At 40.0% G+C, this 24,637-nt stretch overlaps 1 protein-coding gene across 1 annotated transcript in view; it reads right to left on the reverse strand.

Moving 5' to 3' along the window:
* Positions 1-2,333: 2,333 nt before the first annotated feature.
* Positions 2,334-24,637, reverse strand: part of LOC110856540 (neuroligin-4, Y-linked) — a 60,798-nt gene continuing 38,494 nt past the window's right edge. Inside the window, exons 6-19 of the mRNA XM_035857137.1 lie at positions 10,717-10,863; positions 10,010-10,210; positions 9,807-9,855; positions 9,090-9,369; positions 8,511-8,609; positions 7,635-7,765; positions 7,049-7,131; positions 6,891-6,985; positions 5,431-5,560; positions 5,300-5,348; positions 4,987-5,166; positions 4,835-4,930; positions 3,717-4,024; positions 2,334-3,323 (exon numbers count right to left, since the gene is read on the reverse strand). Of these exons, the coding sequence (XP_035713030.1) occupies positions 2,731-3,323; positions 3,717-4,024; positions 4,835-4,930; positions 4,987-5,166; positions 5,300-5,348; positions 5,431-5,560; positions 6,891-6,985; positions 7,049-7,131; positions 7,635-7,765; positions 8,511-8,609; positions 9,090-9,369; positions 9,807-9,855; positions 10,010-10,210; positions 10,717-10,863 (2,441 nt within the window). The 3' untranslated portion in view covers positions 2,334-2,730. The remainder of the gene's footprint in view (positions 3,324-3,716; positions 4,025-4,834; positions 4,931-4,986; positions 5,167-5,299; positions 5,349-5,430; positions 5,561-6,890; positions 6,986-7,048; positions 7,132-7,634; positions 7,766-8,510; positions 8,610-9,089; positions 9,370-9,806; positions 9,856-10,009; positions 10,211-10,716; positions 10,864-24,637) is intronic.

Genomic DNA, 24,637 nt, shown 5'->3' on the forward strand with positions numbered 1-24,637 from the left:
TTCGTAGTTGTGTTAGTGATCAATGATCACTATGTCAAAAAGGCAACTCTTATAATTCTTACAACTCTTACCACCCAATAACCGGTTAGACATATAAGTAGACTAAATAGGTATACGTATGGTATATAAGTAAGAACAAGAGTGACCATCGACAGCGAGTCGACTGCCTGTATCTTGATACGTGCAATAAAACCTGTCCTGACTTTGTCTCACCAAATCTCACCTTGCCTCCAAGACGCAATTTATTTCCATGTACAACAACGACGACGATCGTCTCATCTGCCTCACCACCACCATCAATGCAGTGAACCCCCCCCCCCCATAAACGGAACTTCACAATGGGACCACTTACCCACAGATTATCGGGCTACGTCAGAAGGAAACTTCAATGCGAGTTCGGATATCTCACGGGAAAAAGATGATGCAGTTTATATGTCACTACAAAGAAACCTCACCTCCAGACCTAATAGGAGTCAAATTTTATGTTCATGTAATGACAAATACATAGGAGAAACAAGCCGACCCCTCATCAAACGCGTGAAAGAACACCTAAATGATATCAAAAAGAAAAATATCAAATCAGCGTTGGCACTACACATCTTAGAAAATCCAAGTCATCGGATAACAGACGACTCAGCAAGTCTTATAGTACCAGAAAGTCTGCACATAAGAAATACTCCCGAAGCCATAAACCTAGACAATGGCATGAACCTCAATCCATCTGGTTATCATTAATGCTACCCCTTATTTAAACTCCATGACTACATCGTAGTGTAACACATATCATTTTAATTTGAGAAGAGCACTGTTTTTCTTAGGTGAAGGAAAAGTAACCATAAAGTGATCATGTTAAAAGATCACCATGGTTACGGCGAAGCCTAGGTATGCATTCAGCTGCAACTTTGAGAAACTCCCACTGAGATTTCTCCCCAACCGTTCGTTGTACGGAAAACATGTTGAAACAAAATAGTTAGAGAATTCGGTTTTACAGTGACATTTTTCTTATTTTTCCAAAATTCCAATTCCTTCAGGTGGAAAGTCCGATGCCTAAATTTTCAAATCTATTTCTTGGCACCAAGGAAATGTTTCCGACCGGGGGCTTGCCATTTTTACTATTCTCCTGGATAATACGCACATTTTAAGCCTTTGTTCGACTTAATCGGATGAAAACTCAAGGAATTAGAGCGTTTTGAAATATTGTCATTAAGCAACCTATTTACGTGGTGTTAGGTTACTGGTTGCTAACGTATGCTAATAATGTCAGGTTTATTTTTTATTAGCATTACTATTTCAACATATGTAACATTCCTTAAAATTCTGAAAAATTAAGCATTGATCAAATTCCATGAAATACAATGTAACTATTGGTCATTATGGAATAAATGATCGCAGGATATTTTCGCGCGAAAATCACGTGCCCACTTGATTACATTGGGAGCGGGGTGAAATTCAATTTAAACCTGCGATCAGTTATTCCTTACTGCCCAATAATCCACCCACTCGGGATTAAATTAGTATGCCACGCATCCACCCATAGGAAAGTTCAGAACGTTTAAGAATTGATATTATGATTTTATACATTGAAGTTCACACTTCACTAAAAATAATTAAATAAATACATTTAAAAAAACAAACTTAGGTGAAGGACGCGCTTAAAATATTAAAACAAGAAGCATTACAAAATGTTACAATATCGTTTAATATTTAGTAACTTTTCTTCACCGTGGGCCCAACTAACAGAAAAAAATACTTTCAGGCATTTTGTGTAAACGAAATACGTAATTTTTATGTAATAAACTTGCTAGATTTGAATTATTATCTTTCAATAAATAGTGACTTTGCACATTTGGTATAGAGAAAATTTGCCCACATTCTGACTCATTTTAATAACTATTCCTGAAACAGGTAGACTTATCGTTTTAATTGGTTAAACAAGTCGCTCTTTTAGTTGCATTTAGTGTATATTTTACTTATCGCTGTGAAAATGAAATAGGTAGTTGGGCCCACGGTGAAGTGAAAGTTACTAAATATTAAACGATATTGTAACATTTTGTAATGCTTCTTGTTTTAATATTTTAAGCGCGTCCTTCACCTAAGTTTGTTTTTTTAAATGTATTTATTTCGATTTCCAAAAAAAAATTGTAAAAAATCCTGATTTTCTGATGATGCATCGAAAGCTCGAATAAATTGCTTTTACAAACCACACCCATGTATTCCGACGAAGCTTCCTCAAAACTTGATGTTCTTTCATGAGAAGCCATTAAGTTTCACCGTGCCGGATTTCATCTTTTTAAATAAATTTCTAAAAATGAGACATATTGGAGGTATTTATTACATAAACAACGCACTTGTTATTTATTAATTAAACTGTTTCCGTTCTCAATCATGAAGACATGTACAGATTTAAAAATTTTGAAATTTCTTAGTAAGATTTATCACTGGTACATCATACTTACATTAACGTAAAGTTATATATTTATAGTAAAGTGAGGAAAGGCACCAATTACAGAGAATTCATATACAATACTGTTAAATAAATCGTATCCTTCATTTCATCTTGAGCGTTAAATATGTAAATATGTATTTATGTGTGACCATCAAACCTTAGTTAGAGTAAAATTGCCTAAAAATTCATATATATTGAATGTAATAACATTTCAAAAGTGATTTTACTCATAGTTCGTAAAATTGTACACCTACATATAAATCCAATCGCGCAAATTTAACGTGTTAAACTTTGAGCTCATCAAAATTACAAGAATAACCACTTTCTCTCAAACTCGTCGCGTTATGTGGAAGCGTGGAGAAATTGGTAGTATTATTTCCACACGTTCTCGGAGGGGGTGGAGGTTTCGGGAGGTTAGAAATGCCCCCATTGTTACTTCTCGGCAAGGTTGCAAACCCAGGAGCCGCACCCATCTGATACATTCCGTGCTGACATGGGTGACCAGCCTGACTGGGCGATAAGAGAATTCCCCTCTGCGCCAATGCCTCCATGTGTTGCTGCTGCTGCTGTGAAGTTGGTTGCTGTTGACCACCCAGGGATCTTTGTGGGGGTGAACCAAACCCGTTGTCCCGTCCGCCAGGTCCACCAGTGGGGGACGAGACACCTCCGTAACCATGATGTAGAGACGTGCACGTGGTGGAATTCGACTTTAGCAGTTCGGGTGGTTCCCCATAAATTTTACTGCTGCTGCAGTTTTGATGATGATGCGAATCAGAGGTAGACGTCGAGGTGGACTTTGCCATTTCACTGCTCCTCTTGTCCCTCTGGTAGTAAATTATGGTGAATATGAAAACGTTCAGGATGAGAAGGGAGCATCCTGCGGGACAAAGAGTAAGTATTAAGGTACAAGTGAACCTTTTTTCAAGCTACATACGCCGGGGTATCTAACGAGTTAGATCAAAAAATCAAGCCAAAAATTAAGAATCACATGGAAATTATCATTCCATCGAATGGTCCTTTAGAAGAAAAATATTGATGGCAAAGTTCAGTTTTTAGTAAATTTTCTCCACTAGGCGAAGACTAAGGCGCTCATTGGTACTTTGACCCCCAATATTTTTCTTCAAAGGGACCATTCAATGGAATGCTAAGCGCCATGTGATTCCTAATTTTTGGCTTAATTTTTTGATATAACTCGTTAGACAATCCCAGTGTAACTTGACAAAGGTTTCATCGTTAAACAAATTATTTATCCATAAACTCTGCTCCTCACCGATAGCAATCGTTACAGAAAGCGCGGTAGAGTACGGCGCAAAGAAGGATGACGACTCCGGAACCCCGGTAAAGTTAAATCCTTCCACACCCCCCATCGATGGGGATGAAGACGATGACGACGACGCTGGCAGGGACGAGAAGCACGGCGTCGGTGGTGAGGATGGGTGTGCGGGCAAGTTGAGCGAATTTTCCTCTTGACCAGACTCCATCCCGTCAAGATAACCGCTTCCCCGATACCCCAACATATCCAGAATGGAGGGCGTCTGCAGTAAGAGTGGGTCATCGCCGTCCAGGGGATATCTCAGCCTGCAAGAGAGTTTTGATTTTATTTATCCCCTACATATTGCATCCAATTATCACAACGAAACCCCACAGAATACCGTTAGGTATAGCGTGTAGACTTTTAGTTATGTGTTATTATTGGGCCTTTCTTCTCCAAGAAGAATAAAGAATCTCCATCCACAGAGAATTGTTTCCATTATTTCTTTTCATCATGGCGTCATATCCAACCCAATTAAATTAACTCGGCAACACAACAAGGATCTGTCTGCACTGATGTTCTGGCATGGCATGGGTTGGTAGTTGTAATGATATCAAAATGTAAGAGATCGACCCTGCCTACCCCCGAGGGGATTTCATTTCCCAATTCTTCTCTCTCCACTAACCAAGTAACCAACCAAACCTTGTTCTTCGCTGGGAAAGAATGTACATATTTTTCATATTCTTCTTCTTCGTCTGTAGCGAAAACAAACTTTTTTTCCTCTTTTTTTCGTAGTTTATATCCATCCATCCAGGAGTATGTAGCTACACATCATACAAAATTACTAAACAAAAGCTGCTTTCACTTTATTTCGTTTTATTTTAAGCACAGCTCAGGTCTACAAATTTTTTCTCTTCTCGTCACAAATATTGATTCAAGAAGAACAACTTTTCCTTGATCCAATTAGTTTCTACGTACGTACGTATAGGACGACTTTCACCTAACATATCTTTTATCCGCTGTATACACAACTTTTTGTCAGACTTTATTACTCCGCACAGATTCGAGTTACATAATAAATACGAAATTGTTGCAGAAATAATACTAGTTTTTTTTTCTTCGTTACTGTTACTCACTTGCCCACGTAGAGTGACGGGTCGTTGCCACCTTTGATCCTGTTGTGAAGCCCGGACGCGAATTGTGCCCCGCTTCGTTGAAGTTCGGGAATCAATCTAACATTTAAAATGATAGTTTTTAGTTTGATTAATTTCAGGAAAAAATGTGTTACCTGAGCCAAATCGCCATTTGATGCGCCCTGTAATGACTCCTGGTTCGGACTTTATTGGCAGAAATTTCTAAATATCTCTGATGAAGGCGATCGTGTCCTTCCCACGGCGTGTTTTTGTAACGATTCCTCTCTTTCGACACGGGCCAAATGAAATCACCCTTGAGTGGTTCGTTCGGGTCGCTGTAAGCAGAAAATGCCATGGACATACATACATTAACGGATTAACATTTGCTTAAAAGTTATATAACTGGTTGGACAGACTGTCTGTCCCAGCGCGACGGGGGGTAGTTGTGTCGTGTAATGAAAATCTTACCCAGAGTGAGCAAAATTCGAGAGGAATGTGATGAAAAGTTCGGACAGGGCTGTAATACGGACACATTTTTTTTTAATTAATTAGTTACATTAGGTTTTATTAGTCATCATTTAAAAATTATTGAATCGTACCCATTTCCGTTTTCGTATAATTACTCGGTATCGGAGGTGGGACGAAGGGGAGTAGTTGGCCAGTTAGCAATTCCACAAGTGGAGTTCCAAACATGTAGCTTAATTCTTCTCCTCCAACGCCACCGGTTCGCTGTGAAATTTATAATTCGTGGTGGTAAATATTAAATCTGAAGGAAATTTAAAACCTGAAATAACGTGTAAAAGTCTAAAGCCTCTGGAATTTCTCCATTCACAAGGATTTTAACCAATTCTTTCTTATGGCAAAAAAGGACTGAATTATTCAATATCATCACATTTGTGGTCAGCCGTCCATACAAAAAGGGAACGTGCATATATTACGTTATCAAAAAGGTGGGTGGGATGTTTTAGGTCGCTTATCTTAGGTCGCCATGGCGTGGCGCCAAACTTCAAAATTTGCATTTTCGACCAAGTTCAAACCCCCATAACTTTTGCAGTTTATGTCGGATTTTCAAAATTTTATGCTTAAAATGATCACAAAAGTCGAAAGTTTTGAGAAAAAAATAAAAATAAAAAATTTCTAATTTTTGCAATATTTTTAGGATTTTTTCAACGAACCCCCATTTATAAAAAAATTACGAAATTTTGCGAAAAGTTAAAAGTGATAATTTTGGAAAAAATTTCATTGGATACGAAAGTTGAACTCCTTGTCATGATTTTTGCCAAAAATTTTGAAAATCCGTCCAGGTTTTCAAAAGTTATGGCTGTTTCAAAAATAAAAACATGCAAATTTGGCGAATTTGGCGCCACGCCATGGCGCCAAATATGAGTTTTACACGGAAATATGAATGAATCCTTCATCTAGGGTCCTAGTAGATTCTAAAAAACATAATGGGTACCCTGGGCTCAAACGACAGGTCGTGAGTGTCCCTTGTTAGTCGTGCTAAGCTTAATATGTAAAATAGGGTGGGAATGGGTGGGTGGGTGGTGTAAAAATCGCCGTTCTTTTGATGCCGTAATATATGGCTGTTCCCAAATTGGGTTCTCTCTCTTTTCCTACCGCTTTCACTTTTCACGTCATCGTCGTGCCGGCTCACTGAGCATTTACGGTTTACTTCCGTACTGCTTTTCCCTTGGTGTACTTGCACACGAGTGAATGTCATGTTCAACCTTTTCCCATTGTATACGTACATACCTCTGAAATTTCAGCATTTAGCGAGGAAAAACCATCAAACAGAATAAACAGAGAATAAAGTGCTTTCATGTTGGATAAATCAACCCAAATTGTGAGCAGTTTGTATCGTCTCTGGCTTGGGCTTTTCATCGGTTGGTGAAAGGTTTTAGGAACGAGGAGGTGCTCCAAAATTAACAACACAATCCGATTACTTACTTACATACACGTAACCACATTGACTTTTCACAAAAAACCACTTCAAACGTATTATCCCACATTATTCTTGTGTAAGTATGTCAACAAAAAATTAACCACGCTTCATCCTCACCTGCCCTTGGGAACTAAAATAGTTGTAAAGGCCGTCTTTCGTAGCGTGTTCGAAAACATAGAAAAATCCGCGATTCACTTGACCCGATTCGGAGACTGCAATGCCAAAGTTAATTTAGATTAGGAGAGATATTGAATTATTAAGAATCTCATCATTACCTGCAATCACGGGAGCGAGTGCGAGACAATCCGTCACCGCACTTACAGTCAGGTCCCTCATGGCCACGGGATGCTGGGAAGATCTGTTTTGTGTTGGAAATTTTCACAAAAAATATATAATTACCAGTGGAAAGAAAGGCTGCCAAGTATAGCCAGCACTGAGAATGGAGATCTCCCAGCGTGTGCGGCCTGATTTTTAGCAAACTAGTGCCAATCAATGGTAAATTTAATTAGGATGAAATTTGCAAAAGGCACGATCTCCCAATGTGCAAATTTGGCAGAGGTATTTGCATCCGAAGAAAAGAGAACGCGTTCTAATGTTGAAAAATTTTACACTTTCTAAAGTTATTGGGCGATTTCTCCTCAAACCGGAGCATTGGCAGATCGTGCCTTTTGAAAATTTCATACTAATTAAATTTGTCACGATTGACACTAATTTGGCCAAAATCTTAGAGCATACGCTGTGAGACCTCCACTGTGAGTCGACCCAGCCACAAAGTCACGTAAGTAACAAAGTCATCTCATTACAGGGCATGACCATCATCACGGAGAAAGTAGAAAGAAAAGGTGGGAATGTAGCACTCACTTTTCCCAATCCGTATATTCGTTAGAAATCGTGGCCAGAATTTCGTTTAGGTGAAACCGGTACGAGTTTCGAATCAGCGTTCGAAGAATGGCGTCGCGCCTCCCGCCTTCGAATCCAGATTGCAGATCGGTCTACATACACATTCACACCAAAAAGTCAGCCCGTAATCATGTCAATTAAGTTCTCAAGGGTTTCCTTGTAATCAAAGTCAAACACACACGAGGAGAGAAAGTGGGAGGTGCTGGCGAGCGCAGTTTGTTTGAAAGGAATCTCTACATTTCCATTACACGTGTCAATTTGGGAGAAAGTCGCTCGCCGTAGTCGGGCTCAAAGACCACAAAGAAATTAACAAGTTGACTCTTTCAATCACTGAAATTAACCACACCTCGTTAACCTTAATGAATCCGGCATGATATTTCGTATTATAATTAGGAGGAAACTTACAAAATGAGGCTTAAGTATATGTCACAAAAGCTAACTAGAACTAGAAATTTTAAACTTCTCTCTGACTTAAGGCATTCAAAACCAGTTTTTCCGATTTTGTAAAACAAGTTAAAAATCGGATTTTATGAAAATTTCAAAAACCAGAAAAATCTAAAACCTGTTTTATAAAATTTTTCCAAAATCGGAAAAATCGAACACCACTTCTTCAAATCGTCCAGTTTTGGATGCTCCGAGTCTCACTCGCTCTTACTTATTATTTGTCAACTCTGTCTTAAAATTCAATTCGTTTTCATTTCTTTGTTTTCTTTCATTTTTAAACGACAACTCTTATAAATTCTATTACACAAATTTATTTCCTTTCCTTCTGATACACCCAAGCACTCCATTTTTATGTCTGGAAGGAACATGAAACTCGATTAGAATTCAGCATACCTCACTAAATGCGGTCATCTTCTCGAGGGAAGAGAGTCCAAAGAGCACATCGTATTTCTTGGCCACGTCCCTTTTCCCCATTTGGGACTCGGAGCTGGCCTGCAGTAAAACAAAAGAGGAGGAAAGAAAGAAAGATCAGTATGCTGGCCCAGTGCGGATGCCAGAATTCATTTCCTCGCCGACATGGAGAACACAAGAAGGGAAAAAAAGGACAACAAGTTTTTTCATTAATCACTCTTTCTCTTTCTCCGTCAGTCAAGTCGCTTCTGATTATCCGTTCCCTTTCTCTCCTCTTTTCTCCCCAAGAAGACACTATAGTTCAACTCCCATCTGACAACGGCCACCAAAGTCAACCAACCAACCAACCAGCCACGGAATAAGCTTTGGGAGGATCAAGAAAGCAAAACTTTCTCCGAGGCAAACTTAGCAAACACATAAAAATTAATGTGCCCCCTAACAAGGACTTATCAGAATTTATGGGAAATTATCAAATCACACATATCCCCTCAAAAAAAATATTTTATATGTGGAGCAGAAGGACTGGGGAATTATTAAAAATCGTGTAAATAAATCACATACCCTGAAATTTGGCTTGATCACAACCCCGTCAATGCTTGGACCAAAATCCACGCCAAACTTTGGAGGTGAAAATCCCACAAATTCGGAAAAGTGTTTGTTCTTGACGCATTCAAAGATGGGGTCTTCCTTGAATTGTTTCGAGTCTCCGCGGGAGGAGGGTTGATAGGCAGGTGTGGGGACAGGTGGGGAAGGGTTTCCGGTGGCATTTTTTGAAGGGATGGAGCAATTAAGGGCTTGTGCCAAGGCGGCGGCTGAGGCGGAAGGGTCGGACACGAGAGCCCTGTTAAGTAATATTTAATTAACGGAGGATTCGATGATTCATCGATAAATCGTCAAAGTTAGGACATTTTTAACAATCGTTTCTCGGCTCTGGGAATTTATTTTAAAAGTTATGAACGGCAAATTTGTATTCAGTAAGCTGATTTTTTAGTAATGGAATCGGGGTGAGTTTCTCAAGCCAGTTTCGATGAGTTCCAATTGTTCTGAAGGCTGATTAAACTTGAAATCTTTTCCTTCAAAATCTGGAGTGTATATTTTTTGCAAATGGCAACGACCCGTATAAATTTGTCGTTTCAGAATTTTGAAATACATTTCCAGAGATGGGAGATGATTAAAAATGCGTTAATTTTGACTTTTTTGGCGATGAGTCCTACGTTAAGCATATATGCATATAGTCCTTATGCATATAAATATATATGTAGTTGACCAAATTCTTACCACGGGGCATGGGCCGATCCCGCGATCAACACAGATCGGTGAAACAAGCCTGGAAGGAGAAAGTCGAGAGAAAAGAAGATAAGAAATTCAATTAAATCGTAACGAGATTAAAACTATCATTCCTTTTGGATTTATATCACTCCGAATGAATGAGTCGAATTGATGTAGACGCAAAATTAACCCATATTTTCTCCGTTCCTCACCTGGGGTTACGGCCGGTGACGCCATCAAATAATGGATGCAAGCAGCCCCGGCTTCATACCCGATTAACGTTATATTTTCAGGATCTCCACCGAATTTGAGGATATTCTCCTTAATCCAGTGCAGCGCTGCGATTTGGTCCATCAGCCCGTAATTGGCGACTCTTGGTTTGCCATTTGGGATGGCGTGGACGTTAAGAAAACCTGTGAATTATTATTATTATTGGTACCAATCATTTAGGGACAAGGTCGACCAAATTATTAATCTAGGATGACTCGATGACTCAACACCAAAATTATGCAACACATTTTTATCATTTCTTAGATCTGGAAACTTATTTTAAAAATCTGGTCGACAAATTTGTAAAGCAGAGAGTTTCCAATTAAAAAATATAAACTCCAGATTTTGACAACAAATTTGTAGTCAGTAAAGTGATTAAAACAATGACGGTGAGGCTTGTAAGTCAATTTCGATGAATTACAATCTTTCTGAAGGCGTCTTAAAGTTGAGATCTCTTCCTTCAAAAAGTGCTAAAATCTGGAGTGTATATATTATTTTTTTAAATTGGCGACGACCTGCTCTACAAATTGTCCGTCCATAATTTTAAAATAAATTCCCAGAGGCGAAAAAAATAATTAAGAATGTGCTGATTTTGGCGATGAATCATCGGGTTCTACATTAAGTTAATTATCTCTCATATGAAACCCACCCAGTACGTTGAGCCGATAGTTGAGTGAGACAAAAATCACATCGCCATATGCAGCCAGAATCGTTCCATCCGACAAGTTGCCACTTCCCCAGGAAAACTTTCCTCCGTGAATGTACACTAAAACGGGTCTCACTTTGGGTTCTGGGCCTGAAACAAGTAAAAGAGACAAAAAATGGGTAACACACACATTTCAATTTGGTTTCTCCCTCAAAGATCAAGCAGAAGCAAGGAGGACCAACAAGAAGTAAGTGCTGCAGAGTTGAAGGTTAGTTAAATTACATGGCTTGTAATCCAATAATATCTTTCTTCGATTCTGGAAGCTCTCTTCTTTTTCGTCTTCTCTTTCTCTTCTTCGTACAGTGGCCGCGGAAGCTGTGGGGGCATGTGGGGACATTGGCACTGTTGGATAGGGGACGGAGGGGTTTATATAAGCAGATGATGGGGAATTGCGGTAGGGACAGAGGGACGATGTCCCCGGGCTTCCGCGGCCACTGTACTCAGTCGAATCATACCAGGCTAAAAACTATAATAATTTTATAGAGAAACATCCACTAAATTGTCGATTTTTCGTTATTGTAACTCCGTTTTAGTAATATTACAAAAAATACAATTTTATACAACAAATTAGATCCTGTAGTTCTGTCGGAAAAAAATATATAAATGTGATTTTTTTCTAGTCATATCATATCTGTTCAGCCCTAACTTTCTCCACTACGACCGAAACGAGGAGAGCAGTAGTAACATTGCCCTAATTTAAGCCCAATTTTAGACATTATTCGATTCAAGCGACTTATCTCTGGCTGCTCTTTCTCTATCTCTCCATTCTCCACACTCCACACTTTGCGCTGGCCAAAGTACGTACGTAACCATCCCATGAAAGCGGACTTTGGGAGGATCCTCCTTTTTGGAGAGAGTGGGAGAAAGTGAGAGAGAAAGAGAGACGATGAGAATTTACTGTTAACGACAACACGCCGGAGTAATACCGTTAATTTAAATGGAAGGACCTTTCCCCTTCTCCACTTTAATTGTTCTAATGTCCAATTGTTCTGGGGATTTTACTCGTGTGACAATTACTTTCCAGACCAGGGCAGAATAGCAGAAGTTACTCGAATGGATGGGGCAATTAGTGTAAATTATCCATCCGTATACGTATTATTATTGGTATTATAGGGAAACTTCGGTCGAGTCCATACTTTTCGGACAAAGGGGAACACGAGAGAGGAACGTTCGTTTAGTTTATCACCTTGCCAAACGAGGAATTGTTTTACACTTTGTGATTGTACGTGTGGGTGATCAGCCTGGTAACAAGTATGTGATAGGGTCAGTTGGGTAATAAGTTTTTGGTCATTTTGCTGTACTGCTGCTACCAAAAGAATATACGAATATACGGAAAATGCATAAGTGAAATATTCGAGTAGTTTGTTTTAGTTTCTGGGGGGTTTGCTATATTTGTTTCACTGCAAAACAAGAAATATGAGGTGCAAGAAACTGCCAAAAATATGCGCCATCTAGCGTATAAACTATCGTTTCAGGAAATCTTTCCTTTAGCCTTGCATTTCGTACAGGTCAAAATACCCACAGGAAACCACTTTTTGTCGTTATTTCTTGCAACTGACTACTTGCATCAGAAACGCTGAAAATACGTATCTCTTAAAATTTCGTTGTTCAAACATGTACAAAATTTCCAAAAAAATTTAGCCCCAAAAATTTGAACTTTTTCTAATACAATGTTTCCCATCCCAAAGTAAAGGCACCAGCGAAACTTACCACGACTCGACAATAATCAACCGTCACGTGTGTCTGACATTAATCCTGAATCATTTACCACCAACGCCACAAAAACATGTTTATTTCCTTTGTCTCCTACTCATTTACTCCTTTCCTCGCATTACTGAACCATTTTCTTAAGCTGACTCAGCCAATAAAACAAAGAATTCATTTTGCAACAGGAAATTTCCTCGGAAAACAATCTTCTTCTCCTTCCCTCTCGCCCGGTTTAACGACACAATTAAAAGAATATATCCCAACAACATGTCCTATACGACACGACGCTAAGGAAGAGTATGTACCATCTTTGCAATGCTAGATCTTGATGCCCATTGGATGCACATGTTGTGGAACTACGTGTGGGTAGAACAATTGAAGGAGGGTTATGGTCCATGGGACTAATATGCCCACCACACCCTCTCCAAAGAGGCGCCCAGACTAGCCGCACCTTCGCAAAAAAACCCAACTTGAATTTTCCAAAATTTTGCACACATGCAATTTTGCATTCAATTTTGCACATTATTTCTTTACCATATTCAATCGCATCTCGTCTTATTTGGAATATTCAATATTTTTGAAATTTTCGTACAAGAAATGACCAGAATAATAACGAACTATCTGTCTCGCCTAATAAAGCATATTATTATGGAGTCTAGAATATGCAAAAATTATGAAAATCTAAGTAAACTTGGATTTTTTGGCGAAAGTTTTAGTGCTATTTTTCTACCTCACATACATAATTCTACTCATATCCAAAGGGCATCAAAATCCGGCCTTGACAAGATCGTACGTACTCCTCCTTAGAGAACGAGTCACCCACTAACTTTTGCCACATCGTCAATAATATGTGTCTCCCGCTGTATGTATAACATTTGTCGGAATTTGGGGAAAGTAAACTCCTCTGCTGCGTATGTATAATAATGTCACGCTTGCACAACCCCTCCCTTTTAAATGCCTGTGTAGCAAATCTTATTATTCGTCCTTTTCCTACATACCCACCACCCGTGAGTCTCGTGTCATATAATGTTTACATTTATTGTGAGAAAGTGGCTCGTATGACCTCTCCAAGCTCCTTCGACTGCTTTCCCCTTTCATCCCGCTGTTGACTCGAGTAAAACTCCAAATTACATTCTAAACGGGGCTGCTTTCACTTCACAGCCAGCTAATCTTGACGAGTTTAAGGAGAAGAAGGAAGGAAACGAGGAGAGAATGCAGTTTTGTTTACAGCTCCTCGCGACGCGTCGACGACGACGTCGACGACACATATGAACCCCGACGACAAAATAAAGAGAGAGAAAGCGAGAGAGAAAGCTGACTAGCACCTTATTTCATTCCATTCTTCTCCTTCTTTCATCCATATCACTGCGTCTTCTGTCATTAACTCATTTCACAAGAGGACGACAACACGAATACAATAAAGCAAACAACACAGAGCGTTTTTTCTTCTTTCCTGACCAGTCTCGGAAATGGATCCGCGTTCATTTCGCAAGGAGGAAGGACGTATCAAAATGCGGACGCTGTTTCTTCTTCCTCGACGAAATAACAGTCATCCATCCATCCCTCAAGACCTGAACCTTTCTCTGTTCCGTCCTTTGACACAAATTGCTTTTCAAGAGCGGACTGACTTTCTCTTCCAATCTTGCATCCGACATTTGATTCCCAAGAAATTGATTGATCTTTCAAAATTATTTGCCAACTTAATCCCAGACTGGGCTGGACTCGAGTGGACAACCAACAAACTCAGGGGCAGAGAAAGGCTCTCTCTCTTTGATCAACTACTTGCACAGTCGCTGCGGGAGGGGGACAAGGGAAACCTCGACACACAGGTTTCAATCACGGGCAAGAAATATGTAATCTGTCCCGAACAAACGGGAAAGACAGACTTGTTTAAAATGTTGGTGAACTAAATGAGCAAAATGGGTGACACTCTAAATAATCTGGGAGGAAAAAATTATCAGATGGATATGCAGCTCTAACTTGCTTGGGACCGATTGTTACTGAAATGTACTTTCAATAATTTTTTGACAAAATTGTTACCGGCAGAGACTATGCAATTCTACTGCGTGGTAACACTATAGTAACAAATTGTCTTCTTAGGGTAAGAAATTGCCTCCGGTGTCGGTAATATTTTTATTACCTGAGCGTTGACATTGGGGGCTGGGCAGGGGGATTTAGCCTCTGTATATATGTTACCCTTAGGTGATAAATTGTTACCCGAGTGGTAGAATTGCATAGTACCTCCGCTGGTAACAATATCATCAAGAAATTATTGAGAGTGGAACAATATTTTTTTACATATTGGAGTAAATATACTCTTCGGATAAATTGTTATACCGTTCGGTAAAAATTTCACTCTTAGAAAACTAGTATAAATCGTTACTGGCCGGAGTCACCGGCACTAGTGATAACGGGCACTACCGTTTAGCGTTGTGGTAATGAAAAATTTACCACTCAGAAACAAACTATTACCAATCCGGTAAGAAGTTATTACCAAATCAATACCAGTACGGAGGGTATATCTGACTCTACCAGATTTTTAACAGTGTATGTGTAACACCATGAAGCCGCCGTTGATCTGGTTTTGGCCATCACAACTTTCGAGTGCACACAGCATTTCTGAAGAGGGTTGATCATCTCAAAAGGATAATATTATTGGTGTGAAAATGACGTCGGGATATTTTATTATTTTCTAAACTTTGCACATTAAAATTTCCATTTATTAATTGAATTGAATTGAATTAAATTTGAAATCCCCTTTTCCACTCGAACCGAAGCATGGGGAAATCCTCTTTTAAATCCGGATTTCTTTTTTTTAAGGGGAAGCAGGCAGCGGGGAGATGGATGGAATTGGATGAAGTGCGGCTGTTACATGCTCCTCTAGGTTTAGTTTAGTTTTGGAGGAGGGAGCGTGATTTAGGAAAGTCTTTGAAGATGGATCACTCCCAATATTTCTAACCGGATCCCACCCGGAGCTAAGCTGGCCGAAAAAGATTTACCTGACTGGAAATGGATTGTTCTTTTCGGGTGGGATTGATCGCCACCAAAATTACCTGCTGGGCTGAGCACGGAAAAGGACGCATCAGTTATCAGTCCACTAGGATGCATCGAGTTGTTTGTAAATCAAAGTGAGTGTGTAAGATGTATGTACGAAAGAAAAAAGCAAGTATTGCGTAACAAAGCTAATTTTAAGGCTCGATTAAATCCGGAACAGGCAAATTTGTCTCGTTTTGCACGTCCTAAGGTACGCTGCTAAAAACTTGGTAAAGGAAGATTTATACGACATACTGGTATTGATTTGGTAATAATTTCCTACCGGATTGGTAGTAGTTTGTTTCTGAGGGGTAAATTTTTCATTACTACGACATGCCCATTATTACCGTGCCCATTAATGCCCATTATTACCGTGCTCGTAGAGCCAAATATATAGTCCAGTCGGTAATGATTTAATACCAGTTGTCTTAAAGTGTAACCTTATCCTTTTCTTAAATTACCGGCGCAATTTGATTAAAACGATTTAGGATGTGCTCAATAAATGAATCATCCCGAAATAATTTGTCTCTTTGCATGTCCAAAATTCCTACACCAATTTGTACCCTTATTCCCAACACATTTGAGAAAAAAAACGATTTAGAATGTGCCCAATGAATGAATCATGGCGAGAAATCGGGCAAAAAAGAGAGGTGAATATTACCCCTCTGCCCTCTAAACTATGCATGTTGCAACGATAAAGAACTATGTGGAGTGTCAAACACTCGACCATTTGTTACTTTTTCCTTCTTCCTTCCTTCCTCACTTTCTCCATTTCCTCGCCTGCACCCTTTGGCACCGGATACATACCTACCTCACTCCACATTCACGGCGAATAATACGTATGTACTACATTGTATTTGTTGGTGGTGGAGTGGTGGAACATGTGCAATTGTTTTGTTTCCCTTCCCTCTTGTCCTGTGAACACGTATTTATGTGTGTTGGGAGGATTTTCGCAGAGGTGAATCATGGAAATTCTCTCCATGTTTCCAATAAATAACGGGATGAAAGTACATAACAACGAAACAGGGAGAAATCATGCAGTCCTTTCATTTCGTGACTCGCAATTCTCCATATATTTCAGACTTTTGGTGTGTGGAAAGTGTGGATTTTTCAGAGAAAACGGACCCACCAACCAAGATCTTCAATGACTTTCTCCCGAATTTTTTGGCACGTGTGGTGCCAACCTGACATTTTCTTTATATCCTGGAAAAGAGAAAAAAATACGAAGTTTTCCTCTCTCTCTGGTCTGGTGTGGTCCACCTTCACCAGTCAGCAGATGTCGATGGATGTGAGAGAGAAAAAAGGGGGAAGAAGTGAGAAGCGTTTCCATAAATGGGATAAGAAGATGGTGTAAATGCCTGGAGCCACATGCATTGGTCATGTCCATCCTGTCGCCAGTCCGTCCATTTCGTCCTCTCTCCTGAGCCAAGTCTTCCTCGCGTTCGACAACTTTTCCAATGAATGTGCTTTTGAACAAGATTTATCTTTCCCATTAGCCACAGTGGGTGGTGGACTGGTGGTGGTGGTGGACATGACTCTCCACCGGCCGATGTCACCATTTACACGCAGGTAAAACTTTAGGGGGGTAATGTATTATATAATTCGGAAATCTAACCAATTATGGGATTGGGGTAAAGTGTGTATCTATTTTTCGAAAAACGAGTACACATGAAATTTTGTCACCATTTAGACACCGGTAAAACTTCGTACTAAAACATTAAATATTTCGAAAACTAATTATGTGATTGGGACATCTATTTTCCTAAAAACGAGTACATCCCCCTGAAATTTTGGGCAACCATACTTTCCCCACCAACCAACACTTCCTTGACTACATACAACTCCATAACTTATTAAGTAAGTAGCTTAACGGAATCCCGTTTGCCTGGCTCCTTTCTCCCAGCACATCTTTCTTTTTATCCCCGCCGCACTTTCTCCTCTCTCCCTCTCTCTTCTACTAATACCATCCCAGTGTGATCCGTCAGGAAGTGTGACAGGGAATTTAATCTTGGGGATAAAATCTTGTGAAAATAACATGAGTCTCGGAATCCCACCCAACAGCAAGCCAGCGGGATAAAATTCCACCTACTCCTCCTCCTCCGCTCCCGCACCCGCCGCCGAGGACGACGACGAGTCTCCTTAGCTCCTCCATTCTGTAAGTATGAGCTTTATTTTATTTCACTTTATTGCTCCAATTTTGCTGCTTTCTTTCTTTCTCCTTTTTTCCTCCTTCCTTGTCCCCATGCACAAAGTCGCGGATAAAATGAAGTTGAACAACAATAAAACAATTCAACCCGGGGAGGAAGAGAGCAGAGTATAAAAAATGTGGATTTGAACGGCTCTCTAGGTCAGTAAATTTTCTTCTCCGGGACAAGATTTCCATAGAAGAAATAAACAAGGTTTCATCAGTTTTAGGCAGTGTTTCGGGGGCAAGTGAAAGTTTGCAAGAAATGATGGAGAGAAAGTGGTAATTTTCGGGTATTTTGACCTGCAAGAAATGCAAGGTGCAAGAAATTACGCCCCGCCGCGCATACTAAATACGGCGCGTGGTTAAATGGCGCATATTTCTTGCACTTTCTCCCAGTTTCGTGCACCTCCCACTTTCTTTTCACTGCAAGAAATATAGTAAACCCGCCAGAAAGGAAACACTCATCACCTTAAAAACGTCCCTCTCGTATACATAAGTGTAATAGTTCCCTACACATTTAGCTTATAGCAGGATAACTTCTTTTGAACCCAGGGTAACCTTTTTTCTTTCCACAAATCTCTCAATTTTTAAGGCCACTTGGCCACAAAAGGCTAAAAGTGGGATACTTTTGCCTCCTTGTATTTATATACGAGGTGTCCATTAACGCAGTGCTTGTGTTATCAAGTGAAAGTCTAAAGTTAAGTGCTTTCTGTGTGCAGCAGCTTTGTTGAAACTGTGCTGTGATGACCCTCCAGGACGACGACCACCACCACCACCACCTCCTCCCCCCTCCCATTACCGCTCCTCCTCTCTCTCTCTGCACTACTGCTACCATTATTGCCCCATAACTCACCCGGCCCGCAGACAAAAGCGGGTCATCATCATCATCAAAGAAATAACAGAGAGGAGGAACACAAGGAGAGAAGAACATGGCTTGTGTGGTTGGTGGTGGAATGAGACCGTGTCTGTATTAATAAATTTTGGAGCAAGACAATATTTCGGGAAGGACATGGGGAAACAGAGGGAAAGACAATGGTGACACAAAACATTATTAATGCTGCTCTCCCACGTACGTAGAAGTTGCTTTGTTTTGTTGGTGGCAGGAGAAAGTTTATGGACATGAGCAGTTTGTCAAGGCAGGAGATTGGAATTGGAGGAAGGAAGGAGATCCGCAGATGCACAATGAACACGGATATTTCATTCTACATAATAATGGTGTAGGTTTGATTATCATTATGTAACAGGAATTCATACAATGTGTACTTTCTCCTCATTTCGTGTAGGAATGAGGACAATGACGGGAAACAAAGTAGTTTTGGGTATATATACCTTTGCTTATCTTTTATTTATGCGGTGACCAATGTTTCACTTTATCGGGGACTGGGCTAAATTACTGACATAGTTTTTGTATGATGTGATCATATTCTTGGAAGAAAAGGAAATGTTCAGGAGTCAACGAGCAATTGAGATTTCCTAAATTAGTGTCGATCAGTTACAATTTTAATTAGTATGAAATTTGCAAAAGATACTATCTGCCAATTTGGCAGAGATATTTGCATCCAAAGAGTAGAAAACGCGTGCAAAAGTTGAAAATGTTACACTTTCCAAATTTGCTACTCGTTTTCTCCTCCTCGGATACAAATATCTCTGCCAAACCTGCTCACTGGCAGATCGTGTCTTTTGCAAATTTCACATTAAATAAATCAATGATCGATTGACACTAATCCCGTCAAAATCGAAGAGCGCACCCTGGGAGACCTCCATTGAAAAGAGGGGGAAACGAGCTGACAGATTTTTTCTGCTTTCAAAATCAACCCAACAGCCCATCCTAATTTCCTCTCTCTCTCACTCTCTTAGCTTTAAAAACTTGAACATTATCCTTCCCAAGACGACTCTCCGAGAATGGGAGCAATCTTCACCACCACATTTCTCCAAATCATCCAGTCAGTGCACATGGACAGCCCAATAACAAAAACATTCAATCCACACACACACAAACGTACGGGTCACATTTCACATTTCGGTTCACCAAACTTTCAAGACAACTCTAGTTTTTCTCTCTTTCTCGCTTTCTCCTCCAGTTGTGTAAAGCGTGGAAAAATTCTTTAATCATTTTGACTAATTCTGTTCGCGACGAGGGCGACAAGAAATACGATACGACGAGAGCAGAAGGAAATCCAACTTTCTCCTCTTCTTCTGTTCTAGGAAACAAAAGAAATTTGAATTTTCAACGGACGTTCAGCATACGTATAAAATGGATCTGGCCCAAAACGTCCTGGGGTCTGCTGCTGCTAAGAACCAGACCAGAAATAAATGGGGATTTATTGGAAGTGAAATCGAACCCTTTCGCTTGTCCTCGAAAAAGAAGAAGTTCATTTCAACACGGAACTCCTCTCTGTTCTTGTGAGGGAAAGAATCTATTATGAGAAATACAAATACACTTTGTCTCCCAATTCTCGAGAGAATCACGAAGCAAACTGCGAGGTCCCTCTCCGTCAGAGGAGTGTAAAACCATTCCGTAAATTGTAAAGGTTTCTTCTTCATCTCGTTTCGTGTCGAAATTTGAATTATTTCTGAAATTCTGTCGTCTCGAGAAAATCCTGTATGTATGTGAGGGTACACTCTAAGAAACTTTACGACCGGGTTATTATTACCGACTGACGAGTATCTGCGGCTTAATCGGATGGCGATAACCCAGCGGAATCACCACGTGGAAACTACCACTAGGTCGGTGACAGACTATCACCAAACGGAAGCATACTACCGAAATGGTAACAACCCCGATTACCTTAAATCACATTTGCCCCCGGATTTTTTTAGAGTGTACACTGTCCTCACAGGGGCTAGAAATCGCTGCACAGTAACTGCATTACAGGAGCAGCGTGTCTGCGAAAAGAGCAAGGAAGCCACTTATTTACTTTCTCAGAACGAGGTGAAGAGGTGCGTTAGCAGCAAGTGGGTCAGACTCGGATAAAGAAAAGAAATGGAAATGTGGGCGGCTTAGTAGAAACCAAATTGATATCTTTATCCATCTATTGAATCGAAGACTACATCCAACCCATCTAAATGCCCTCATCACCACGACCAACATGGATGGGGGAGCTGAGTCACACATGGACAGATTCACCCGACCCTATACCATCCCAAAAAGAAAGAAGAAGATGTAAGTAAAATGCAATACTTTTCAATTGTTGAATCGATCCAAATATTCGAGTGAGTTCGATCAATTCGAGTATCTCAATCATCTACTAGAACAAAAAAGGCGCAATTAACACAAGAGTCACTCCTGCTTTCTCTTACTCCGGAAATACGTGATTCCGGTTAAAATACTTAATATTACTGAAAAAATATGTACATTAAATTCAATCCATTCCAACGTCCTTGACGATTTTCTTTAGTAAATTCTTCAACTCAGACATTCGGATTCCCTCCGCTTTCACCACGACGCAGCAGCTGTTACTCTTCAACGACAATTTCACCCATTATGCTTTTTCTTCTTCTGCGACTTCTTTTACCCTTCATGCAAAGTACTCTTCTCCAATATGTCCATACATGTACGAGAACATACACACAATGTACATACCCTCTCTACCAGACGGATGGAAGATGTCAATGCTAAAGTTGTCCCATTACGTATATGAATCCACACAAACACACTCCTCCCGCTTTCTCTTTCGTTGGTTTGCAATATTGGAGGAGAGAGCGAGAGATAGTGAGTGAGAGAGAGGAAAAAATCAGTCAGATCCGCCACCATTTGAGCAGTACGTGGTCGGAATAATGAGGAAGTGAAAGACAATATTCCTACAACTTTCACCACCGCTCACTACCACCGGACGGATGGATCCCTGTCCAAATGCTCAAGTCAAGTAAGGTTGGTTCAATAGTGGTGCTGCATGGCTTTGATGTGGTTAGTCGGATGTTCTTGTCCGTCACTCTGTTAGAGAAAGCTGGGGAGAGGGCTAGATTTCATTGCCATGTACGTACATACATGCCACAGCCCTGCACCACGAAATATGTATTGGTGGATTTCTCCCACCAGATTCTATCAGTGTTTCATCCGCATTCCGCAGTTTGTCTGCGTATGGACAGACATCAGTGAAATAAAGTAAACTAAACTAATATGAATGAAGAGGGGTGGAGATGAGATGAGATGAGATCGGCGATAAAGCGATGCATCCTCGGCATCATCTCCTTGATGACTTATTGCCTTTGTTACGAGAAACGGTGGATGCAGACGAGGCGAAATTAAGTATATACGTACAGTAGACCGGTGACTGGTGAGATCTGAGGTGACGTGGTGAGACGATTTATCCCACGGTACAAAGTGACTTTGTAAGTAGGTGCGTGAGATTAGAAAGTGTTACATAAATTGGGTTTAAATGTATCGAATTTGCTTGTAGGGCTAAAACTCGAAACAATAATGGCTAAAGTAAGTAAGCACACATTTCGAATCAAGTATTTTATAAGGGTCCAAACTGCTCGTATAACTTTTACCAGTTCGTCACTTTTGAAAGTTGGTAGGGTTTAGGGCGAGTCAGGACTTATGTAATCGTCATGTTTGTCTGTCTGAGACACGATTGAGCAAAAACGGCTGAACCGTAAGTTGCAATTTGCAGATGAAATTTCGTGTGAAGATTAAGAATTACTTCTGTCTAGCAAATTTAATTTTGGAGGCTTAAAATTTAAGATAGCGAGTCCCTCCATTAGTCAATGCGAAGGATTTGGAAATACTTAAAAATTTGGTGCAAAATATTAAAATTATGGAACAAACATTAAGCCTTTGGTCAATTTGGACAAAAATTTGTAAGTCGACCCTGTCCCTGACTCGGGCTAAATGAAGACTTTGCACTAGAGGTGATTTTTTTTAACTTTCTCCCTCCCCAATACGACTTTCTCCCTTATTCAAGCTGACTCAGCCAGCCAGAGCAGCAGGAGGTATTCGTTTTAAATCAACACTACAGCAGCAGCAGGAGTAGTGGTAGGAGACGATTCCCGTGATGTTGGGCTAATCCCCCCCACTTGAGAACAGCAGACGGTGCATCAGCCTCCCTCCATGTCGTCGTCCTTGTGTCGTGCATTATTAGTTGGTAGGCCTGACAAGACGTGTGGTTACGAGATGGCTGCTGTCATTTCATTTCCTGCCCGGGCGGAAATTGGAATTACGGACGAACCCCGTTACTCCTGCCGCTCCACGTTGACTTGACTTTCTCCGCCTTTTCACTTTCTCCTTCTTTAAGCCCCGTTCCATTCATCACTCACGGACGGAGAAAGTTGACTCGACTCAACCAACTTAACTCCAGGTTCATATTATTATTCTTCAAAACGGAAGGATTTCATGTTGATTGGTGATCCTTTTATGTCATCTCTTTTTACTTACATCATTACGACGAGGAGGGAAAATCAGGCAGAAAAACTTTCTACAAAATGTAACCAATCTAGAGGGATTGCGAATTTGTGAATCTTGGAATGATTTAATTTTTCAGTCGAAGTTTTCTCCAGAAATGGGTAAATACCCTTCAAAATTAACCAAATTGATAAACCGGTTAAATAATATTGTATAGCTTGTTTAGGTTAAAAATATCTCAGAATTTGCAATTCGATCTTTCCACTACGCAATTTTCAAAATTTTGGAACTGAGCAAGTCGTGTTAAATTTTCCGACTTTTCACTGGAAGTTTCAGCAATTAACTAAATTGATAAACAAGTTAAATAAGGCTTGTTTAGGTTAAAAATATCTCAGAACTCGCAACTCGATAACAGTTTCTTTCACATACAAAATTTAAGAATTGAGCAAGTCGGACGATTCACCCAATTTAACAAATGTGACATTTTTCTTTACAACACAACCAATTTGAGAATTTTCTTGCCTTCTTTCTCTCTCTGCTTTTTTCCACCCCAATTTTACTCTTGATGTAATGACAACATTTCACTTTACCAATATTGCACCTTGTTACTCTAATAAAGTCGTTTTGCTCATTTGAACCGTCTCCTTGCTCTTCTCTCTCTCCGATAAAATAAAATAGACTGACACCAACGAGTAAATCTCTCTCAAAGTTTTTTTAGCGACCTGATTTGTGACTTTATTTCTTGTTAGTTGAGTAAACGAGATGTGAAAAAGAATCCGAGATCATTTATATTTAACAAGGATTTTCTTCCGATCGTATTGACCTTTCTCCACTCAAATGCACTTCTCGTCTTTATATAACGATTTGGCAAATGCGTTTATTTACTCGGTTTAAATTGGCTGAACAACTCGCTTTTCTGCAAGAGTGGTAGTAGCAGTCGCAGTAATTGACCAGTGACAGTAGGATTTTCACTTCCAACTAACTAACCATCCATCACTAGCGTTATCTAACTAGATAACTACATACATACACATAGAAAAAGTGTATCTACTACTTACTTATTTGAGCAAGCCAAGCAATTTCTTTGCCTACAATTGCGTAATACTTGTCCAATTTTTAACTCGATTGGAGAGAGAAATCTATCACGAGAACGATTCCAAGAAATTGATCCAGACACGGATTGAGCAGCCTAATCTGGCAATGAAGTGGATCCGTCGGCATGTACAAAGTTCAAACTATATCCTTTCACGAAAGGGAATAAAGTCGACGTGTATTATTACGTCGACGACGCGTCGTGATTGTGTCCCTTTGGTAGTTTGAAACCAATTCGGGCGACACCGTCAACTGCGAAGTGTCCCATTAAGCAAAAACTTGACGAAAGGAGAGCCGATAAGGGTGGTTGTACACGCTAAAAAATGAGCCGGTAAATTTGACTACAGGTTATAGGGGTTGTTACCATTTCGGTGAAAATATACTTCCGTTTTGTAATAGACTGAGCTAGTGGTCGTCGTGATTCCTATCTTGTAGCCGAGTGGTGACATAATTTTTACCGTCCGGTAAAGTCACTTGCTGGTGATAATTCGGTGGTAGTG

This window comes from Folsomia candida, unplaced genomic scaffold, assembly GCF_002217175.1.
Source record: "Folsomia candida strain VU population unplaced genomic scaffold, ASM221717v1 Fcan01_Sc016, whole genome shotgun sequence".
NCBI lineage: Eukaryota > Metazoa > Arthropoda > Collembola > Entomobryomorpha > Isotomidae > Folsomia > Folsomia candida.